This window comes from Chanodichthys erythropterus, chromosome 10, assembly GCF_024489055.1.
Source record: "Chanodichthys erythropterus isolate Z2021 chromosome 10, ASM2448905v1, whole genome shotgun sequence".
Taxonomy (NCBI): domain Eukaryota; kingdom Metazoa; phylum Chordata; class Actinopteri; order Cypriniformes; family Xenocyprididae; genus Chanodichthys; species Chanodichthys erythropterus.
In genome coordinates, this window is record NC_090230.1 from 13,687,805 (window position 1) to 13,708,176 (window position 20,372).

General features: G+C 36.4%; 3 protein-coding genes across 6 annotated transcripts in view; 2 read left to right on the forward strand and 1 right to left on the reverse strand.

Moving 5' to 3' along the window:
• gatad2ab (GATA zinc finger domain containing 2Ab) overlaps nucleotides 1-15,494 on the forward strand; it is a 32,589-nt gene extending 17,095 nt beyond the window's left edge. For 2 of the 4 annotated variants that reach the window (XM_067396123.1, XM_067396126.1), the window contains exons 2-11: nucleotides 4,800-5,058; nucleotides 9,401-9,530; nucleotides 9,667-9,795; nucleotides 9,899-9,970; nucleotides 10,075-10,194; nucleotides 10,280-10,474; nucleotides 11,569-11,833; nucleotides 11,908-12,335; nucleotides 12,420-12,639; nucleotides 13,598-15,494. In XM_067396123.1, the coding sequence (XP_067252224.1) occupies nucleotides 4,800-5,058; nucleotides 9,401-9,530; nucleotides 9,667-9,795; nucleotides 9,899-9,970; nucleotides 10,075-10,194; nucleotides 10,280-10,474; nucleotides 11,569-11,833; nucleotides 11,908-12,335; nucleotides 12,420-12,639; nucleotides 13,598-13,731 (1,952 nt within the window). In that variant the 3' untranslated portion in view covers nucleotides 13,732-15,494. Of the gene's footprint in view, nucleotides 1-1,580; nucleotides 2,087-4,799; nucleotides 5,059-9,400; nucleotides 9,531-9,666; nucleotides 9,796-9,898; nucleotides 9,971-10,074; nucleotides 10,195-10,279; nucleotides 10,475-11,568; nucleotides 11,834-11,907; nucleotides 12,336-12,419; nucleotides 12,640-13,597 lie in introns of those variants that run through there. The other 2 variants (XM_067396125.1, XM_067396124.1) reach the window with 2 other exon arrangements.
• A 2,002-nt stretch (nucleotides 15,495-17,496) lies between these two features.
• tssk6 (testis-specific serine kinase 6) lies at nucleotides 17,497-18,312 on the reverse strand. Its single transcript, XM_067396886.1, has one exon. It carries the CDS (start codon nucleotides 18,310-18,312, stop codon nucleotides 17,497-17,499), a length of 816 nt encoding a protein of 271 aa, XP_067252987.1.
• Nucleotides 18,313-19,958: 1,646 nt separating this feature from the next.
• Nucleotides 19,959-20,372, forward strand: part of yjefn3 (YjeF N-terminal domain containing 3) — a 53,741-nt gene continuing 53,327 nt past the window's right edge. Inside the window, exon 1 of the mRNA XM_067398663.1 lies at nucleotides 19,959-20,085. Within this exon, the coding sequence (XP_067254764.1) occupies nucleotides 20,027-20,085 (59 nt within the window). The 5' untranslated portion in view covers nucleotides 19,959-20,026. The remainder of the gene's footprint in view (nucleotides 20,086-20,372) is intronic.

The following is a 20,372-nucleotide window of genomic DNA, read 5'->3' on the forward strand; positions in this document are numbered from 1 at the left end:
GATTAATTAATCTAATTAATCGCAGTTTAATCACGCACAAATTTTGGCTGAGAAATTACTCCCAAAAGATCGTTCGAAGTCATTGTTGTGTAAAGCATCAAATGGACATTACAAAAAGTAGCTTCAGAAAGAAATATTTTATTCGACTCAACAGAATTTTTTACTCATGAACTTTTGGACCGTGAAGTTGAGTAAATGATGACTGAGTTTTCATTTTTCCACTGAATCATTGGTTTGGTTTCACTCTGTTCGTTCAAAACGTGGATTCAGAAATGAAACACTGCTGTGCATTGTGCGGAGACTAACCGTTCTACTTTTTCTTAATACTGTCTATTTTGTTAGTGAAAATATAGTGTCTAAAATATCACAAAATATTAACTTATTGTTTACAAAGCACTAATACAAAGTGGCACAAAGGGCTTATGCGCGTTACTGTGCGTGTGAAGAACAATTCACAGTGCTCTCTACTCCAGTGTTGTGATCTGACAGACACCTGGGAGAAAGATGACATGATTTAGAAACGGCAATAAACGGAAGCAAGGTAAAGTCCTTTAATGCAAAACAATAGACCTTTATCTACAGATTTCCGAGAGTATAATAATACAGAGAGTATAATAATAAAAACATTGAATAATCTTGGAATGTCGTAGCTGAATGAGTCACACAGCTTGAATGCTGAATGACTGACAGCCGCAGTGGAGAGAGTTTAATTTAAGTGAACTTGAATTTAACAACTTAAATATTCTTTGTGCCTCACATTAAACTATAGAATGGCTTCAGAACACTTGGAATATAGTGCATGAAAAATGTATGGTGCTTTATAATGTTTGGGTGTCTTTTGTGGGCTTAACAATAACACAGAATAGTTTACACACAGTATCAGATTTGGATCCGTCTCATCTGACCGATACCCGATCCGGCAAATATGGCAGAATCAGAACCGGTACAGAGTATTGGATCGGCACATCCCTAATATTCAGTGTTACATGATCCTTCAGATATCATTCTAATATGCTGGTTTGCTGATCGACAAATAACTTCTTATTATCAATGCTGAAAACAGTTGTGCTGCTTAATATTTTTGTGGAAAACATGATACATTTTATTTTTTAATTTTTTTTGATGAATAGAAAGTTTTAAAAAAACATTTAATATAGAAATCTTTTGTAACATTATAAATATCTTGGTGTCAGTTATTTAATTAGTTTTGAGTAGGCTTTGAGTAGGTTTTGGAGTTAGGTTGTGAGAAAAGTGTCATTTACTTGTGTGATAGTGAAGTCGCTTTACTATTTATTAGCATTAGGGTTTATTAGTATTTTAAGTATCGGATTATTCAATTAATGGCCAATTCAAGCAATTTATTATGAGAAAGCTGTTTAAAGTTGATACATCAAGAAAAACAATTGTTACATACTTAGCTTTGATGTTCTTCAGAATCTTGGAAATATTGGAAATTTTGATTTCCAGGCCTAATAAAGCCTTGGAAAAAGTACCTATAGTGAAAATGTTTCTAATATATGTTTCTAATAAATATTTCATCACCTATAAGTTGTGAGTGCAATCTTTAAAAATCCTTATTTGATAACCAAAAATAAATGTGTCATGGATCAAAAGAGACAAACTCTCAGTTTCATGAATTTTATGGTGATCAAATGCTACAATAAGCATGTTTGGATCAGCAATGTGCTCCTGTTTTGTCGTTTGGTGTATTGACTACCTTTATTGTCCAGACCACTGTGGTGGTTGTTATTTTGTGAGCAACAAAGGGGCGGACACTTCCTCCTCATCTCTGAAAGACTTGTGTTTTGGAATGCATGCGGCCCTTCCCCCCACTGGCAAAACTCCTGCGTCTGTGTGGCCGCATTTGCTGCCAGTCAGTCTCTCAAGGGGTTAAAAACCTGCTTCAGTCTCTCGGCTGCGTCCATCGACCGGTTCAAACTGGTTTTCAGGGGAAATGCTTTATGTGTCCCATGGAATCTTGGGAAGGGTCATGTGGAGCCCCAGTGATGTCATGGCAGATGAGAGCAGGCCTGGGTGTTGAGTCAGCTGTCTTGCTATCAGATGGCTGATATCATTTGTAAGACAGGTAGGTCGGCACGTCTCATATGTGCCTTGATGTGCCCAAATGATGGATTTGCTTCCTGTTAAGTGGCTTTGCATGCGTGTTTTAAAGCTCAAAGCCTGGCACAATTCAGGCTTCTGCTTGATGTGATTGTCTTTCCTGTTTGTGGGCCTCTGTCGACTCTCGTTTAAGAAATGGCAATCTATGACTTTTAAAAACTGTTGTTTTAGTGGTCTTGTTCAGGTACAGACATCATATACCTGTAGTTCTCGACCGGTGGGTCGTGACCCAAAAAAGGGTGCAGATCTGTTCTGAAAGGATTAACAAGGAAAAACCATGTCAAATGCAGCTAATCGTTCGGAGTTAGAGATGTTCACGAGTAACTGGTCAACCGTTAACTAGTCTCGCGTAGCCAGACCTTCTGACTGACTGCAGAAGGTCTGGACTCTATCGCAGCTTTCATTGGCCAAGGACCGCCCAAGAGGACGTTTGACTAACATGTAACTCAATAAATTGTTCTGCGTCATGTTTAGGGGCGTGAAATGTAAAGTCAATGTCCCTACAATAACAGACCGGCGTGCAGCTAATAAATTATTCATTTAAGAAAGTTGTGCAAGTTTACTGCAACAGTGGAGCCACGAAATTCACATACTTTTGAAAATCCAGCGTTTAGTTGATCCTGGTAAGCCCTCATTGTCACGGTTGTAAACATGAATGTATAAATAGCCTAGCTATACGCGTCAAGCCAAAGCGAACTGAAAAAGAAACTGGCATTGGGCTCAAGCAGCCTACCTCTCTCCATATTCCATATTCACAATGTATTTGGATGCTAAACTATTATTTGTGTAAACTAGGCTTTGTACTTCTCTTGTGTATTAGTATCGACGTACAACATAATCCTTCACATGCACAGAAATGTGTTTGGCATCGCACCACAGTGAGGCGGTGGTCTCGCTGAACACCACATATTGTACTATGGACTATTTTAAATTGAGCAGAGCTTTTTTTGTTTAGTTGACTGTTTTATTTTGATAAACAGGCTGCGATGTCTAGTTAGAAATGCTAGAACTGAAGTAAGATTTTTTTTTTCTTCATACATTTATTTGTGTACACACAATAAATTCAAAACATTATGCTTTTGTAAAATAAAGAAAAAAAGCATGTGCCATCTCGTTTTGCTTTTTTGTGGAGCGTGTCACAAAAATGAACCAAAACTCAGCGTATACTACTTGTCAGTTTCTTTTTTGTTAATCTGTTAATTAAGTGAAATAATTTTTACACATAGGCCTATTTATTCTTTTTATGTAACTTTATTCTGTTTTTGAATATGGGATCAGTAAGACAAACATGATTTTTATCATCTGCAATGTTTCGTGTGTTGAATTATTGGCTGTGGCGAGCTAAGAGACATTTAGAAACTAAACACTCAAAAAAATACAGACAATTCTTGATTTGTTCAAAAGCAAGCAGTGGGAACAAATTACAACGAATATTTTTTATATACTACTAAAAATAATTTTTATATATATATATTATTTTTAGTAGTAGTAACAACAGTGTTTAAAAAAATATTCAATGTTAATTATTATTTTTTTAATTTATTTTTCTACAATAAACAAACATCACAACAAATTATTTAATGAATATTTTTAATGGTACAATTTTTGTTTATTTTTTTATTGTTTATATTTATTTTTACACATTTTTGTTTACTCTTGGAGTAAAAAAATAAAAAAATATTCAGTGTTAATTATTATTTTTTTAATTTATTTTTCTACAATAAACAAACATTATTTAATAAAAATATTTTTAATGGTAATATTTTTAATTATAGTTTTTGTTTATATATATATTTTTTTTTTTTTTACACATTTTTGTTTACTCTTGGACAATAAATAATTTTGGTATTATTTTGGGTCGCCACTTGATTTCTTAAGAAAAATCTGGGTCCTTTATTATTATATAATGTTGTATTAGTTGATTTCAGAGTTTAAAAGAACAGCATTTATTTGAATAGAATTTTTTTGTAGCATTATAAATGTCTTTTAATGTCACTTTTGACCAATTTAATTGTTTTAAATGTTTTCTTCAAACCAAGTTTAACCAAAAGGTGTATTTTGTTACATGCTTAGATTTTGTTTTTCAAAATCCTGTATATATATATATATATATATATATATATATATATATATATATATATATATATATATATATATATATATATATATATATATAATAATATTATTATTATTATTATTATTATTATTATTATTATTATTATTATTATTATTATTATTATTATTATTATTATTATTTTTTTTTTATTTTATTTTTTTTTCACCTGTAAATTGTGAGTTCGATCTTAATCTCAACAAATGGGAAAATCATGAATTATATATAATTTTGGTATTGTTTTAGGTCACCACTTGATGACCAAATTAAAATCTGGGTCCTTGATATTGTATAATGTTGAATTAGTGATAGATCAGTTTATCAGATTTAGCCAATTCGAGATTATTGGCATCAGCTGTGTGATCACCACCTAAACACATCTGTTCATGCAAGTTTATCAACTTTGTTGGAAAATATTTTTTGTGTGAATTGACTAAATGTGTTAAGTATTCATTTGGTTTTAACACTTGTGTGCACATATTATTTGTCATGAAGACAAATTACACTATATACTATAACAGTCTATCTGCCTGAATATGCATGACTCTGTGATGATGTTTTACAGGTGAGAAGATGTCGGAAGACGCGGTGCGTCAGACTCGTAGTCAGAAGCGGGCGCTGGAGCGAGATGCCCCTGCTTCGGAAGGCGATTTGAAGAGGGTCAAGTTGGAAAGAGGAGAGCTGGGAGCTGTAGATGGACTGAAGACCAAAAGCGAACAGGCCAACAAGGTGGCTAACATCCTGCGGGCCGGGGAGGTGAAGGCCACCATCAAGGTGGAGGTGCAGACCAGCGACGAGCCTGTGGACATGAGCACATCCAAGAGGTAGATCACAGGTCGAACATAACGTATTTTTATTCCCAAAACTCCTTTTAATGAAATAACAGAGCTGCTAACATCAACGCTGATCTCAGGTAGTAGTGACCTGTCAACTTGAGAATTAGCGTGATCTTGGTCCTGCCGTTTTACTTTTGTGTTTGTGTTGAGGGCACTTAACCTCAGGCTGCTCCGCTGAGACTTCCTGCTAGTAGCTTTGAATATAAAGCATCTGCTTACTGCAAAGTAAACAAGGTATCAAGTAGATGCAAAACAGGACAGCCTGAGTTTGGTCTGGTGGTGCTTTTTTCTTTGCTGTTTTTTCTTTGCCTTTTTTATATACCTTGCGTACGATTAGAGTTTAACTTAAATTCTACAAATTTGGTCCAACGTTAAAAAATAAAAACGCTTTGGGATGTAGAAAGTCAGAAACCATGCCAAAAAGCATGTGAGCTTTTTTTACTTGATTTTTCCAATGAAGTTTAGTGATGCACAGAAAAAGAACTGAGTGCATAAACGAGTGACAACATTTGAATATTAATTTGGTACTATTTTACAGCAAGATTCAATTAAATAACATTAGTTAATTGAATAAGATCTAACAACCTTTGCAGAATTTATTATTCTAGTTTAATAATAAACACTACCTTTCAAAAGCTTAGGTTCAGGTCGATTTCCAATGTTTTTTTTTTTTCTAAGAAGTCTTATGGCTTAAGGCTGTATTTATTTGATCAAAAATACAGTAAAATAGTAATATTTTGAATACTATCTTTAAGTCTATTTTAATATATTTTAAAGTTTAATTTATTTGTGTGATGCAAAGCTGAATTTTCAGCATCATTACTCCAGTCTTCAGTGTCACATGATCCATATCATTCTAATATGTTGATTTGCTGTTCAAGAAACATTTTAAGTGTGTGTGTGTAGATAGATAGATAGATAGATAGATAGATAGATAGATAGATAGATAGATAGATAGATAGATAGATAGATAGATAGATAGATAGATAGATAGATAGATAGATAGATAGATAGATGTTTATTTTTAATTCATGTTCATTTATAATGCATGAAATAATGAGCTATACAACTTGAATTAATTAGTATACCAAGAAATTAACCTTAACAAATTGAAATGTACTGTGAAAGTTTTACAATTAATATTAACATAATTACACTTGGACATTACATTCTTGTTCCTGTCCATTCTCTATTATTGTATCGATATTGGCAGAAAAGTATAAGTAGATATCTTGCATTTTCTAGATAAAACTTGCCAGGGCCATTGGAATGTAGTTGCAAAGCTATTCTTATCGTTTATCATATTGCTGTGCGGTTGCTGGGGTGTTCTGGGTGTTTGCTTTTCCAAAGATTCCATGATTCCATTAATAATAAAAAAAATCTTGAAATGCTAAAAAAAGATATACACCATGATAGTTAATATCAAAATGCTTGTTTGAATGTTAAACTTATTGCATGTTAAACTGAAGGCAATTCCTGTTTGTTTGTGATTGCATGATTAATGTAAAAACCAAACAGAAGTAGTGATGAACCAGAGTCGAGCTCATGATAAAGGACAAAGGAGGTGGCCTGATGCCATGCGGGATGGGGGAGGGGCAGAAAGTTGAGTTGAAAGATGTCACACTCCACAAACACGACCGTCGTATGCTCAACTCTTCCCAAAGGCCATACTCGAGTATGTGCTTGCTCAGCACGTCAGTCTTCCCTCGGGTGGCACGCTGCCCCACTTCAAAAAAGAAAGAAGCAGCAGTCCGAAGCACTTTCCGTCATACCTGAACCCTGCCTGACTTTGCAAAACGAGGACTATGTCACAAACTGGTTTAAACCGGCCGTTGCCATGGTTTCCACATTCGCAGGAACAGTTAAAGAAAAGGGAGGGTGTGAGTCATGTGACCAGAGGGAAATTCTTACATCATGTGATCTTGTTGGTGCTGGTTAATACACAGGAAGTGATATAAAGTCACTTCTGGTGAATTTCTGGTTGTGCACGTCATACGATAAATTCCCATGAAGAACCTCAGTGATTTCAGTAAACTTGGGCATGTTGTGTTTTGACAGATGGATTTAACTGGTCTCTTTGCTTTTAAGGAAACTGAAGTGCTGTCCAGGGATATGTTCTGTTTATTCCTGTCCATTTACTTGAATGGGCCGTTTACTTGACCCTTCTTCCTCATCTCGTCTGTTGCCTGATGAAAAGGGTACCATACTTGTTGACACACTTGTTGAGATGCGTCAAAATGTGCAAACAGTATGTGACAAAAGTCACGAATATGTCCGAATTCACTGTACTTTTAAAAGAGTAGGCAAAAAGTCCCAGGATGACCTACTTGAGATTCTGGAGTGCACATACGATGGACACTTTAATATCCCATTAGGCCACGGGAGAGGATTTGTGAATGGCGGCGACACAAAATGTGTGTCTTTTTGTTTGTTATTACTTCTTGAGGCAATTTGGAATTGCACATTGGAGCTTAGAGGGTGATAAAATGCATAAAAATGTAAGTACTAAGGAACTTCAGTATCAATATCTAGGAACCAGAATTATTTTTTTAGTGTGCATCCTCTGAGAAAACTCTAGCACGCCCTAACAACAATCTAGAACACTATAGCAACCACATAACACATTAGCATCACGTCAGCAAGAAACGTAAGTGTGTGACTATTACTTCTCGAGGCAATCTTAATTACAATTTTAGCTTTCACAAGCAATAAAATGCACAAACAAAATTCAGTATTAAGGAACTTCTTGCATATCTAGGGACCAGAATGACTTGGAGCCTTGGGGAATAAACTCTTCAGACCTTAGACCAGTATGTGTCCATTCAGAAAACCTAAACAAAGGCCTAACAACAACCTGAAATGCCATAGCAACACATTAACACCCTAGTGCTGTCCGCGGGCAAATATAACTCGTTGTCTTCAGAAAATGTAGCTGCTACAGTTTCACTACAGACGAGTGGGTTGTTCCGAGATGTTAAGTATTTGACCTTTATACTATAAGCGAAAGATTTCCCATCAGTGGCTGGAGCAGAAGCATGAAAGAGGGTGTCTTTGTTGATATGCGAGCACCCTGTCTGCAGTGAAAGTTGAGGACGGAGTACACACAATAGCCTGGACGGTAGCCATCCCATCCCCCTTCTCCTTCCCTTAGGAGGGGCCGTAGACCCACTCAGGGTACAGCACTACTGTCCTTACAAGTCGTCAACGTGACACCGCTCGTGTTTCTCTTGTTAGGACTGATTTGAATTATGTTTAATCTAACCGTAAAAATGTTTTATTTTCATGTTACGAGACCTTTTAAAACTTCTTGCGCCTTTTCCTTGAAGAGCAACTCCTTAAAGTGTTTTTGTTTACCAAATGTGCAAACAGCGGTCATAGGACAACCTCTAGTGGGCAGTGCATGAAATGCAGCTTTAGGCAAGGAGCAGTGGGCCACTAGGATATAGTCAATACTGCATACTTAGAAAAAAAACCCTGCATACTTTAAGATGTAAGTAATTTCAAATAATGCTAAACATTTCAAACAGTAGTACACTACATTGTCATGATGTAAATCAGCATGTTACATAGCATGCTACCAGTAGTTGTATCTGAAAATAAATCAATACATACAATCAGAAATAATGAATAATGAAAAATAATAATAAACACAAAATGTTTATAATTATAATGATACATTGATTATAAATGCAAAATATTTCCTTTATTTTATATAGAAATTGTTGTTATCATTATTATGATATAAAATTAAGAATTTAAGAAAAATTAAGAAATTAAGAAAAAATTAGCAGTGTAGTTTTGTTTAAAAATCTTTTAGTATGAAAAAAACATGACATTGACATTAAACATATCTTCATTAATATTAGTTGTTTAAAAAACTAAATTTAAAAAACTTCATTCAAATAAAAAATCAGAACTTAATGATTTTATATATATATATATATATATATATATATATATATATTTATATATATATATATATATTATATATTTTTTTTTTTTTTTTTTTTTATTATTAATTTTTTTTTTGGATTTTTTTTTAATCCAGCTTTGTGTACAAATCTTTGGTAGTATGATCAAATAATGAGTCTTGAAAGAGTTTATTGCATTGTGGGATAAAGTACTGCAGTGTGCTCTGTTATGTACTTCACATTTTAGTATTTTAGCAAATTGCCTATTAGGTCATCCGGGTATTTCATTCATACAGAAAATTCCCATACACACACTATATAATGCATAAGTAGTATGAGTAGTATGCAGTTCTGAATATTCCAGTGATTTACATTGTGTTTTTAGCCTTGACTCATGTTTCCCCGTCTGTCTCTCTCAGCGACATAAAGAAAGAGCGACCTCCGACGCCAGATGATGATGTCATTGTTTTGTCGGACAATGAGCCTTCTAGTCCTTGTATGAATGGGGTCAGCTACAGTTTTAAGAAGACGGATACTGAGATGCTAATGGTAATGTCACGTATTAGGACATTATATTTACAGATCATTTGCATAAGGTAGTTTGTCAAATTTTTCACACAGACTTCATGCTTTAAATGTCCCGGTCACTTGCTAACGTGACTTTTCTTCTCCATGGCACGTACAGAAAAGCAGCCCGGCCGAACGTGAGCACATCATAAAGCAGCTGCAAGAAGAACTGCGTCTGCAGGAGGCCAAACTCGTCCTGCTGAAGAAACTCCGGCAGAGTCAGACCCAAAAAGACGTTGTGCAAAAGGTAACGGGTTTAAAAAAAACGTAAGATGAACATAACACAACAAAAAATAATGTGAAATCTGACTCTACGCTTGAGGTTCAAACTAACTCCTTTTGTTTTGCAGTCAACCAATTCTGTGGCTGCTCCTCCACCTCTCGTCAGGGGCAGCATCTCATCCACTAAAGGACCCCTACAGGTCAGTGCCATTCAGTCTGTAAGGGGCCGTTCACGCAGGACATGTGTTTTTACAAGTTGAACTGTGAAGAGCTATTGAGACTTAAATACGTGGGTTGATTTCAGGTCTCCAACCGAAACTCAGGGACAGTCATTCCTCCTCCTTTGGTTCGAGGTGGAGCGCAGGTCTCCAAGCACGGCTCTCATAATACTGTAGTCATGCCACCCTTAGTCAGAGGCTCACAGGTATGCACTGCTTAAGCTGTTCTTTTACTCATAAAGTATTTTAGTTTTGAAATGAATCCCTTTTTTCGACGTTTGTGTGTTATAGCCCATTGCCGTGACCCCGCAGCAGATTGCGACCCTACGGCAGCAGCAACAGCAGCACTCGGGTTCTGGTCCTCCTCCTCTTCTGCTGGGCGCGCGCACCTCCGTACCCACTGTGCAGGTGCAGGGCCAGAGGATCATTCAGCAGGGCCTGATCCGCGTGGCAAGTGTATCCGGCACAAACGTCCTGGTCTCACAGGTCACTGTCATTTGCTATATAATTACGGTTTATATGGTCATATGCTCATTAGTAGCTTAAATTGTAAAATTACAATATAAAATATGTATAAATATAATGCACCTATATAATATGTATAAATATAATACACACATATATATATATATATATATATAAAATTAGGTATATATATAATATAAAAAATTAGGTGTGTATATATATATATATATATATAGGTGTATTATATTTATACATAATATATAGGTGTATTATATTTAATATTTTATTTTTACAATTTAAGCTACTAATGAGCATATGAATTTAATATTTAGTAATATTTAAATATAGTATTAACTTTTAGTTTTATACATTTGTAATAATTTTATACATTTTTAATAATATTGTATTTTAAACTACTAACCATAAGCATATACAGTTTATAAGATAAACTTTCCTATTATAGAATTAGAACATTTACATTTTATAATTTGTATACATTTTTATACATTTTATAACATTACACTAATAACGTTAAAAACTAGTAAAATTTGATATCATATGCTTAAATTAACTTGGTACAGTAGCTGTATTATACATATTTTATTATATATAAATATTTATATTATATAGATTATATTATTGGTATTATATTATTATTGGTAGTAGTAGTAGTAGTAGTAGTAGTAGTAGTAGTAGTAGTAGTAGTAGTAGTAGTAGTAGTAGTAGTAGTAGTAGTAGTAGTAGTAGTAGTAGTAGTAGTAGTAGTAGTAGTAGTAGTAGTAGTAGTAGTAAATATTGTATGTATATATACAATGTGATATATATATATATATATTTTATATTACTGTATTTATAGCATATAGTTTATCATTTTACTTTTTTGTTATTATATGTTTAGAGTAGCTATATTATATGAACTATATATTTTTTCATATAAATACCATAATAAAAAGTAATATACTTTACAAAGTACGCAGCAAACAAAAGGTTTTATTAGGTTTTATAATGCTTGCAATATGGAAGATATGTTGTATATTTCTGTGTACAATATCAAATTTGTCTTGGTAAACTCGTATTATAGAAATCATCTCACCATCATGTTTTCACATGTCCAGGCCTCTTCAACTGGTTTGAAGACCTCTCAGTCTGGTCTGGGCAGCAGCACCTCAACTGTCAACTCCAATGACTCTCCCGCCAGCCGGCAGGCCGCCGCCAAACTTGCGTTACGGAAACAGCTGGAGAAAACCCTCCTTGAGATTCCACCACCTAAACCTCCAGCACCAGAGCTCAATTTCCTGCCCTCGGCAGCCAATAATGAGTTCATCTACCTGGTGGGGCTGGAGATGGTGGTGCAGAACCTGCTAGATACACTAGCTAAAAGTGGGTACAGCCTAGTAAAGCACATGCATGAGGTGTGAAAGTTTACCATGCTAATGTCACATGTTACTTTCCAGGTAAGCAGCCGCAGACTGAATCTGCATCCACCCCGGCACCCAAGGAGCCCTTCATGTGTGCCCAGTGCCAGACAGACTTCACCTCTCGCTGGAGGCAAGAGAAAAGCAGCGGCTCCATCCTGTGTGAGCAGTGCATGAGCTCCAACCAGAAGAAGTCGCTGAAGGCTGAGCACACCAGCCGCCTGAAGGCCGCATTTGTCAAAGCCCTGCAGCAGGAGCAGGAGATTGAGCAGCGCATCCTGCAGCAGGCCGCCTCACCCGTCTCCAAGACCACCACCACCTCGTCTTCATCCTCCTCATCCTCGCCGGTGATTAAATCCGATCACGTGCTGGTGTCGCCGCAGTATAAGCAGGTGCGCACGTCGCTGCCCCAGCAGACCAACAGAGGGACGTCGGTCGGTCGCTACCACACCATCACCACCAAGCAGGTAATGGATACTCCTAGTTCAGCTGGTAAGTGTCCATAACAGCCTTTTTTCTGATTTTTAACATGCCTTTCCCCTTCCTCTCAGACTCCAGGCCAGCTGTCCCGCAGCGTACAGCAGGTGGTGAGCGCAGGTGCACGCGGGGTGAGCCACAGCTTCTCCACGTCCTCTCAGCTCCAGAACGCTGTCACGGCCGCCGCGCTGGTCAGCAGGCCAGGTAAGCATGCCGTGAGGGCAGGGGAAAAGGGCACCAGCAGCAGCAACCCCACCACCAATACCTGGAGGAAACAGAACAGCGGCACCACAGGTAGATGATGCCTACTTAAAAAAAAAAAAAAAAAAAAAAGAAAGAAAAATGTCTGCCCCTTCCTGTCTCCTCTTTTCCTGTGTCTGCGCACCTTTTTTTTTTTTTCTAGTGTATTTCAAGCTGATTTATGCTGCAAAGGGCAAACATGCAAAAATGGGTAAAAAGTGCCCCTGTTAACATGTGTAACACAATTTTATTAAATTCTGTATTTGATTATTCATAAAGAGTCATATGACATCATCCTTTCAACTCTGCATGGACAAGTAAATGTCTCTTATCTTTTTATCACTAATTGTCAACCCTGTTACCATCATAACTATCAGTTATTAAATTCTGTACTATTCGATTAATCAAAAACCATCATATGACATCATCCTTCCATTCAGTACTATTTGATTAATCAAAAAAACTGTTATGATGTCATTTTTTTTAACTCTATGGACAAGTAAACGTCTTTCTTTAAAATCGGACAATCTCAAATTGTCAACCCTGTTACCATCATAACTGCCGAATTATTAAAATTTGGTACTGTTTGATTAATAACTCATATGGCATCATCCTTTCCACTCTGTGGATATGTAAATGATTCCTTTCTGTAACTTTATCTTGCATTATTCGGTATTTCAAACAGAAGATCTCAAATCCCTTAACCCTGTTATCATGATTTTTGCATAGTAAACAATTGATTATAAAAAAATGAGTATTTGTAAAAAATATCAATTTTTTTTCCTAATAAACAACTTGTATTGTCATAACTGTTAGCATAAGGCTAGTAGTTGCTAGGTAACTATCAAACTTTCAACACTGTTACCTCACAACCTTGTTTTTAAAGGCAAAGCTAATTTAGCTTAAGGTGCAGTTCCTTAACACTCTTCAAAAGTTCTTTGTTCAAACAAATTTATAGAAATGTACTTTCAAAATGAACGATCGTTAACCACTTTTCATTCTCCCCCGACAGGTGTCACCATGGCTTACGTCAACCCCAGTCTGTCTGTGCACAGGACGACGTCTCCCGTGGACCGTCAGCGAGAGTACCTCTTGGACATGATCCCTTCCCGCTCCATTTCCCAAACAGCAAATACATGGAAGTAGTGCCCTGATTAAATCACCCTAAAGTTTCACACAATTACAATCCTGTCTGTTGAACATTTGGTCGGTTATCAGTATCAGACAACCAGCCCTTAAGCAATAATAAAATAAAAAAAAATATTATATTTTCTCTCTATTTCTCCTTTGTTCCGAGACCCTTAGTTGTACAGTCTAAGACCCCATAGGCCAACAGTTGTCCTTGAGAAGAACTGTACTGGGATCAGTGATCAAGGAGACACAAGGACCTTTTCTACAGGCCTTTGTATCCATCTACTGAATCCCTCCATTACCCAGTGGGCTTTAGTGAACTAATACACATCCACGGTGGTGATATCACCCACAGCTCTCAATTTACGGCCCCTTCAGGTGGTGAAATTGCTCCATTATTTGAAACTAAAGCCTCTGTTCCCCATTTTTAGAGGCTCATGGACACACTTACCCACAGGAAGTGGAGGAAACAGGACTAGAGAGTTCCTGCGTGACGCCAGGGATTGTTTAATGACTTTTTTTGTGGACCATCTACATGCTATAAAATCACTTTAGCTAAGTTTTCTGACCCACATCGTCTCTTGAATGGATATGGGAGTGTATGTTTGTGTATTTGATGTCAATACATTGCTTTTTTTTGTTTTTTAGCTTCTCTGTGGACTCATTCCACCCTTTTCAAAATGGCCTTTTTTTAAAGGCTGCAAGTTTAAGGAATTGTTATACTGTTGAGGTGGTTATACATCTGCTGGTGTAGTGTGTGTTTTTAAATACTTTGGGTTGTTTCTTTTTTTCTTTTGTATTCTTATAAAAGACATTTAACCAAGAGTTTTGCATCAGGGATGGTTACAGAGATGGACGTAACTAACAAAAAGCAGCAGCCACAACAGGACTACTTCTAGACCTTCATGTTTGTGCGATTTGTTTATCAGATGAGTCTGACGGTAGCTCATTTTTATTTTTCTTACAGGAACAGTTGATATATTACGTTACACTTTGTTACCATTGTGATGTGCTCCCCCTTAGACTTTCTTGTAACAGCATCTAGGTAATATTTGGAGGTTGTGTTATTTATAAATGTCACTTTAGATGAAGGATATCCTGTTAGCTCCTTCCCAGATAGCTTCAAAGGGTTGTGAATTTTAAGATTGGACTGTATTTAGGGTGTTTAAATGCAATTTTTTTTTTTTTTGTCTAAAGCACAATTCGTTTGTGTCCCGTCTACCATTTTAGATCCTGTTGGAAGTCATACCGCTTAAGTCACGGCTTTATCTTTCCTTAAAGGAAATGTTTGGGTTGAAAGCATTTCTGCTTATTGAATGTAGCACACAATCTTAGCTAAATGATATTGAGTCCTACCTGTTAGGTGGTGGTCATGTTATTTTTACCATCTTTTATTTTCCTTTCATCTGATTTGATTTGCTAGGAGTACGCTCTGTATTTTAGCTAAACAATTTTGTATGTTATATACTACAGCTCGGGTCCTTAGTCATCGCAGTCCAAGAACACATCAAAGTTCTGCTTCAGTCGATTCATTTTTTTTACATTTCTCGGGATGATCCATTCAGTGATCTCGAATGCCTGTGGAGTTTCGGACACAAATGCCCCCGTTTCTGACTGTTGTTCTGACTACTGCCTGCTGCTGACAACTAACACCATTCCATTTCCCCCTGGGATGCTGCCATTGTGTGGCATCTCTTTTATGAATTGTCAAAAAAAAAAACTTTTTTCCCATCTGTTTCTGCTCTATCAGCTAATAATTATAATAAAAACTAATTTTAACCAGTTTCATCTGTTGTGTGGGTGTATTTTGAGTGATTTTTCCCCTCCCCCCCTGAAATGGAATCTAATTTGAATTCATTTAATCAGCTTTCAAGTGTTTGAAGGTCAGTGTGAAAGCTTTTAGTCAGGGTGGAGAATATAGTTAATCATAATATGATATGAGTGAAAGGGCTATGAGGGTTATAGAAGTCAGTTTCAAAGGAATAAAATGAAAATTACATCTCTCATGATTGCGGTAAGTTTCAAGTAGAATTTTTAAATACATTTTAATAGCTCTAGCAATACAAATTCATAGAGACCAATGAGTCGAAGGTCAAAAAAAAAGTTGGAGGAAATTATTTTTTAAATTAAATATGTTTTTTAGCAGTTGAATTTTGTATAAGTGGAATTTTTTATATACAATTGAACATACAATACAATAAAATTGCGTATACAGTGGTGATCGAAAGTTTGGGAACCCCTTTCAGAATCTGAAAATTTTTAACAAAACGAGAGATCATACAAAATGCATGTTATTTTTTGTTTACTACTGTCCTGAGTAAAATATTTTACATAAAATTTGTTTATATATAGTCCACAAGACAAAAAAAAAAAAATAGCTGAATTTATTAAAATAACCCCGTTCAAAAGTTTGGGAAGCGTTGGATCTTAATACTGAGTTTGGTTACCTGATGATCCATGACTGGTTTTTTTTTATATTTTGTGATGGTTGTTCATGAGTCTCTTGTTTGTCCTGAGCAGTTAAACTGAGCTCTGTTCTTCAGAAAAATCCTCCAGGTTCTGTAGATTCTTCAGTTTTCCAGCATCTTTTGCATATTTTAACCTTTTCCAGCAGTGATTTTGAGATCCATCTTTTTACACTGAGGACAACTGAGGGACTCAAACAACTATTAAAAAAGGTTCAAACATTCACTGATGCTCCAGAAGGAAACACGATGCATGAAGAGTCAGGGGGTGAAAACTTTTTGAATTTGAAGATCAAGGTAAATTGTACTTAATTTTTCTTCTGGGGAACATGCAAGTATCTTCTGTTGCTTCCGACAGTACTGAATGAAAAAAAATTATATTTCAACAAAATAAGAAAAAATCTTCATCCTGTTTTCACCCCCCCAGATCTTATTGCATCGTGTTTCCTTCTGGAGCATCAGTGAATGTTTGTACCTTTTTTAATAGCTGTGTTTGAGTCCCTCAATTGTCCTCAGCGTGAAAAGATGAATCTCAAAATCATACAGTAACTGCTGGAAAGGGTTCAAATATGCAAAAGATGCTGGAAAACTGATGAATCTGCAGAACCTGGAGGATTTTTCTGAAGAACAGAGCTCAGTTTAACTGCTCAGGACAAACAAGAGACTCATGAACAACCATCACAAAACATAAAAACAGTCGTAGATCATCAGGTAACTACACACAGTATTGAGATCCAAGGGTTCCCAAACTTTTGAACGGGGTTATTTTAATAAATTCAGCTATTTTTTTTGTCTTGTGGACAATATGTAAACATATTTTATGTAAAATATCTTACTCAGGACAGTAGGAAACAAAAAATAACATGCATTTTGTATGATCTCTCGTTTTGTTAATTTTCACAGATTCTGAAAGGGGTTCCTAAACTTTTGATTCCCACTGTATGAATAAATATTGTGTAAAATAAGTTTCAGCAATTTTGTGTAATCTTAATTGCTATCATGGTATTATATTGTCCTTTGGCCACCTTGTTCTAGATTATCACTGTCTTCATGGGCCATTAAAAAGATTCGGCACCGGTCACCCACTTGCCTATCCTAACCATTCTTATTAGAGTAATTTATGAGTTTCTCCATTGCTTTATTACTATACAGCCCCTAGACTGTTCTCCCAAAACAATATAACTGATCATTTTCCTCAGTCACGACTGATGTCCATGAAATTCCGAGATTATGACACTATCTAAACTCTCCCAGCTGAATGAATTTGTGACTCTTTCTCTGCATTTGCACACATTGGTTTATTAGCTCTTGTTCTTTAGCCTTGTCCCATCTGCATCCACGGATGTTCTGCCACCTGTTGAATGGTTGGACGTGTGGAAGGACTGAACTGGAGCAGAGTACGGATGAAGACCCGGCATCGTTCCTCAACACCAGCATCATCTGAGAAAACCAAAGGCTTCCGCTGAAGGCGGTAAAGTCGTCTCACATTGGTGTCATCGAATGGCATCTTTCCTGTCACCATGATGTATAGAATCACCCCAAGGCTCCATACGTCATACTTCTTTGGGTCATAAGGCGTTCCCATGATGACTTCCGGTGGAGTATAGGCTGCAGAACCGCAGAAGGTGTGACTGAGCTCTGATGAATCTTGAATGCAGCGGGCGAAACCAAAGTCTGTGATCTTAACTTGTTCTTCGGCTGTCAACAGTATATTTTCACACTTGAGGTCCCGATGGACGATGTCCATCTGGTGGAGGTAATTGACAGCACTGACCATCTGAGAGAACAAGGTTTTGCTTTGGTCTTCTGGGATGCAATTCACTTCATGTATCTTCTGAAGGAGATCTTTGGCAGCAGCTTCCATCACAATACAGAGTCGCTTACCAGCCACTTCGATGAATTCATACATTTGGACAATGTGGACGTGGTTCACTCGTCTTAAAACCGCTATTTCCCTTGGGAGAAACTTCTGGACGAAATCCTCAGGGGCCTTTACGCGGTCCACGATTTTGATGGCCACGTTACAGTGGTGCTTCTGCGAAGTGGCGAGCCTGACTTGAGAAAAACTGCCTTCACCAAGTGAGGAGATGAACTTGTAGCCCATGCCTTTCAAAATGTTATTAATGGACATTTTGGTATATCTCACAGGAGTTTACAACATCAACCGCATAAACACCTTTTCTTGAGTTGGATCATATTCCTCACCTTTGCTGCGAAGTATCTTTTAGTAGGCATTTGCATTCTACTGTATTCTGAGAGAAATTAGCATTCTATTCTGTGATATCATAATAGAACACCACATGGTGTCTAAGAACAACTGATGGATACACATGCCATTAAGAAAAAACTCATTTAGCCCTCTGATTTTTATCTTTATCCAATTATATATCCCCATTAGTGCCTGATATAGTATTTTGTATTTGCATAATTTTTCTCAAGAAATCTTGACTGACTGTTGAGAACTCCATAATCATTAAAAAAAAGGCCTGTTTTTTTGTCCGTTGTTGACTGTTGTCAAAATTGCCCAAAGTCATAAACACGGCAACCTTTAAATCGTTTTGGTTTGTTCTTACTCGACATTACCTCAAAAAAAAAAAAAAAAAGAAAAAAAAAAAAAAAAAAGAATCGACCAATCATGGACGGCAGTTCCTGAATCAAGAGTAAAATATAAAGGTAACTGTGACTTTATATCTCATAAAGTTAATTTTATTCTCGTTATCTCGTAATCTTCGAATAATATCTAAAATGTGACTAACTTTAAACACTATTATTTCACAATTACGTTTTGTTTTGTTTTTTTCACTCTGAGGCGGGAAATAGACCCCCACACACATAATGAACTCCCCGCGCCATCAAAATGTCGATGCAATTCATTAATGATTCTGCAAACCATAATTTTAAAGCTGTGCAAGGAGAGACCAGCGTTGGATATTCGAGATATCAATATGTCTCAGGAACAGTTTGTTTCACGGAAACATCCGTAATCCACTAACCAAAAATACTTTTTGTTCAGCCTTCAACATATTATTTCGACGCCCTACGTTACGCTTTCATCAGGTTTATGACCGTCTGGTGAGTTCTGGAATGCATCAAGTTGTTTCTAATTGCATAACCACACATTAGTCTCATTAGTTTTCTATGAACTCCAGCTCAATTTACACTTTATTTCCCCAGACTATTAATAGGAGAACTTTGTGACTGCAATGACGCGATATGACCTCTAAACGGCAGTATGGCATCTCCATGAATCCAGGTTTTCTTCTTTTTATTAGAACACATATTATTTAAAAACGTCATGTTAAATGTAAATGAACTAATTCATACATATTTATAATAAGATTAAGCACGTTAAAATGTAACATTGTTTTGTTTATTTGTTAGTAGCATCACCAATATGAATTACTAATTACTACTAATATGAATTAGTCTTATATTGTTCTCTAAAATCATTCTAAATGGTAAAACCTTTGAATATTAATACCTCAATGCATGAATAGCATGACCAGTAGTATTACATGGATAATATGCCAAAACAGCACCGTGATGAATAAGTGTTTGAACTGAAATAGACACATTCACACTCTCGCACTGAGGATGCTACATCTGAAAGGGATGCGGTTTATGCTTGACTGAGCTCTCCAGCATCAGGGGTGCTCAGCCAATCAGACGGCACTCCCGGTGTCTCCCTGGCTCTTAATTGGCTGACACTTCCAGCAAGAGTAGCTGATCTACGCGTGGAGCTTGGGTTTATCAGCCAGTAGGCAGAAGCAGGGCACACAGTGAGAAAAGAAAGAGCAATAACGGGGTGACTGTTGCCAGAGATAAGTGCTACTGAATCAATCAAGATGAATCACAGCTCCAACGAGAAAGAACCTGAGACCATAGAGCCACTGCGTTATCTCAGGTATGCTGTATTTTGTTTGGTATTAAGCCTCATAAATAGACATAGTGAACCTTTTAAGACAGGGTTGTGTTTAAATGCGTCAATGTAGGGACCCTGTTAAGTAAGGGTGGGTAATATTTGCACCATCTTTTCAGTCTGTCTTTTAGCTAAATTGTGACACAGAAGGATGGCTGTAACATCCCTCACTGTCTAAAGAAAATGCATCTAACTTAATTTCCTCCCAGCTTTCCTGTTTACAAAAATAAGGCACACTGATTATGATGTGCTTTAATAACCTGGAAATGTGG

Excerpts from the sequence above, each read along its gene's own strand:
- tssk6 (XM_067396886.1), bottom strand. The coding sequence starts at position 18,312 with ATGTCCATTAATAACATTTTGAAAGGCATGGGCTACAAGTTCATCTCC.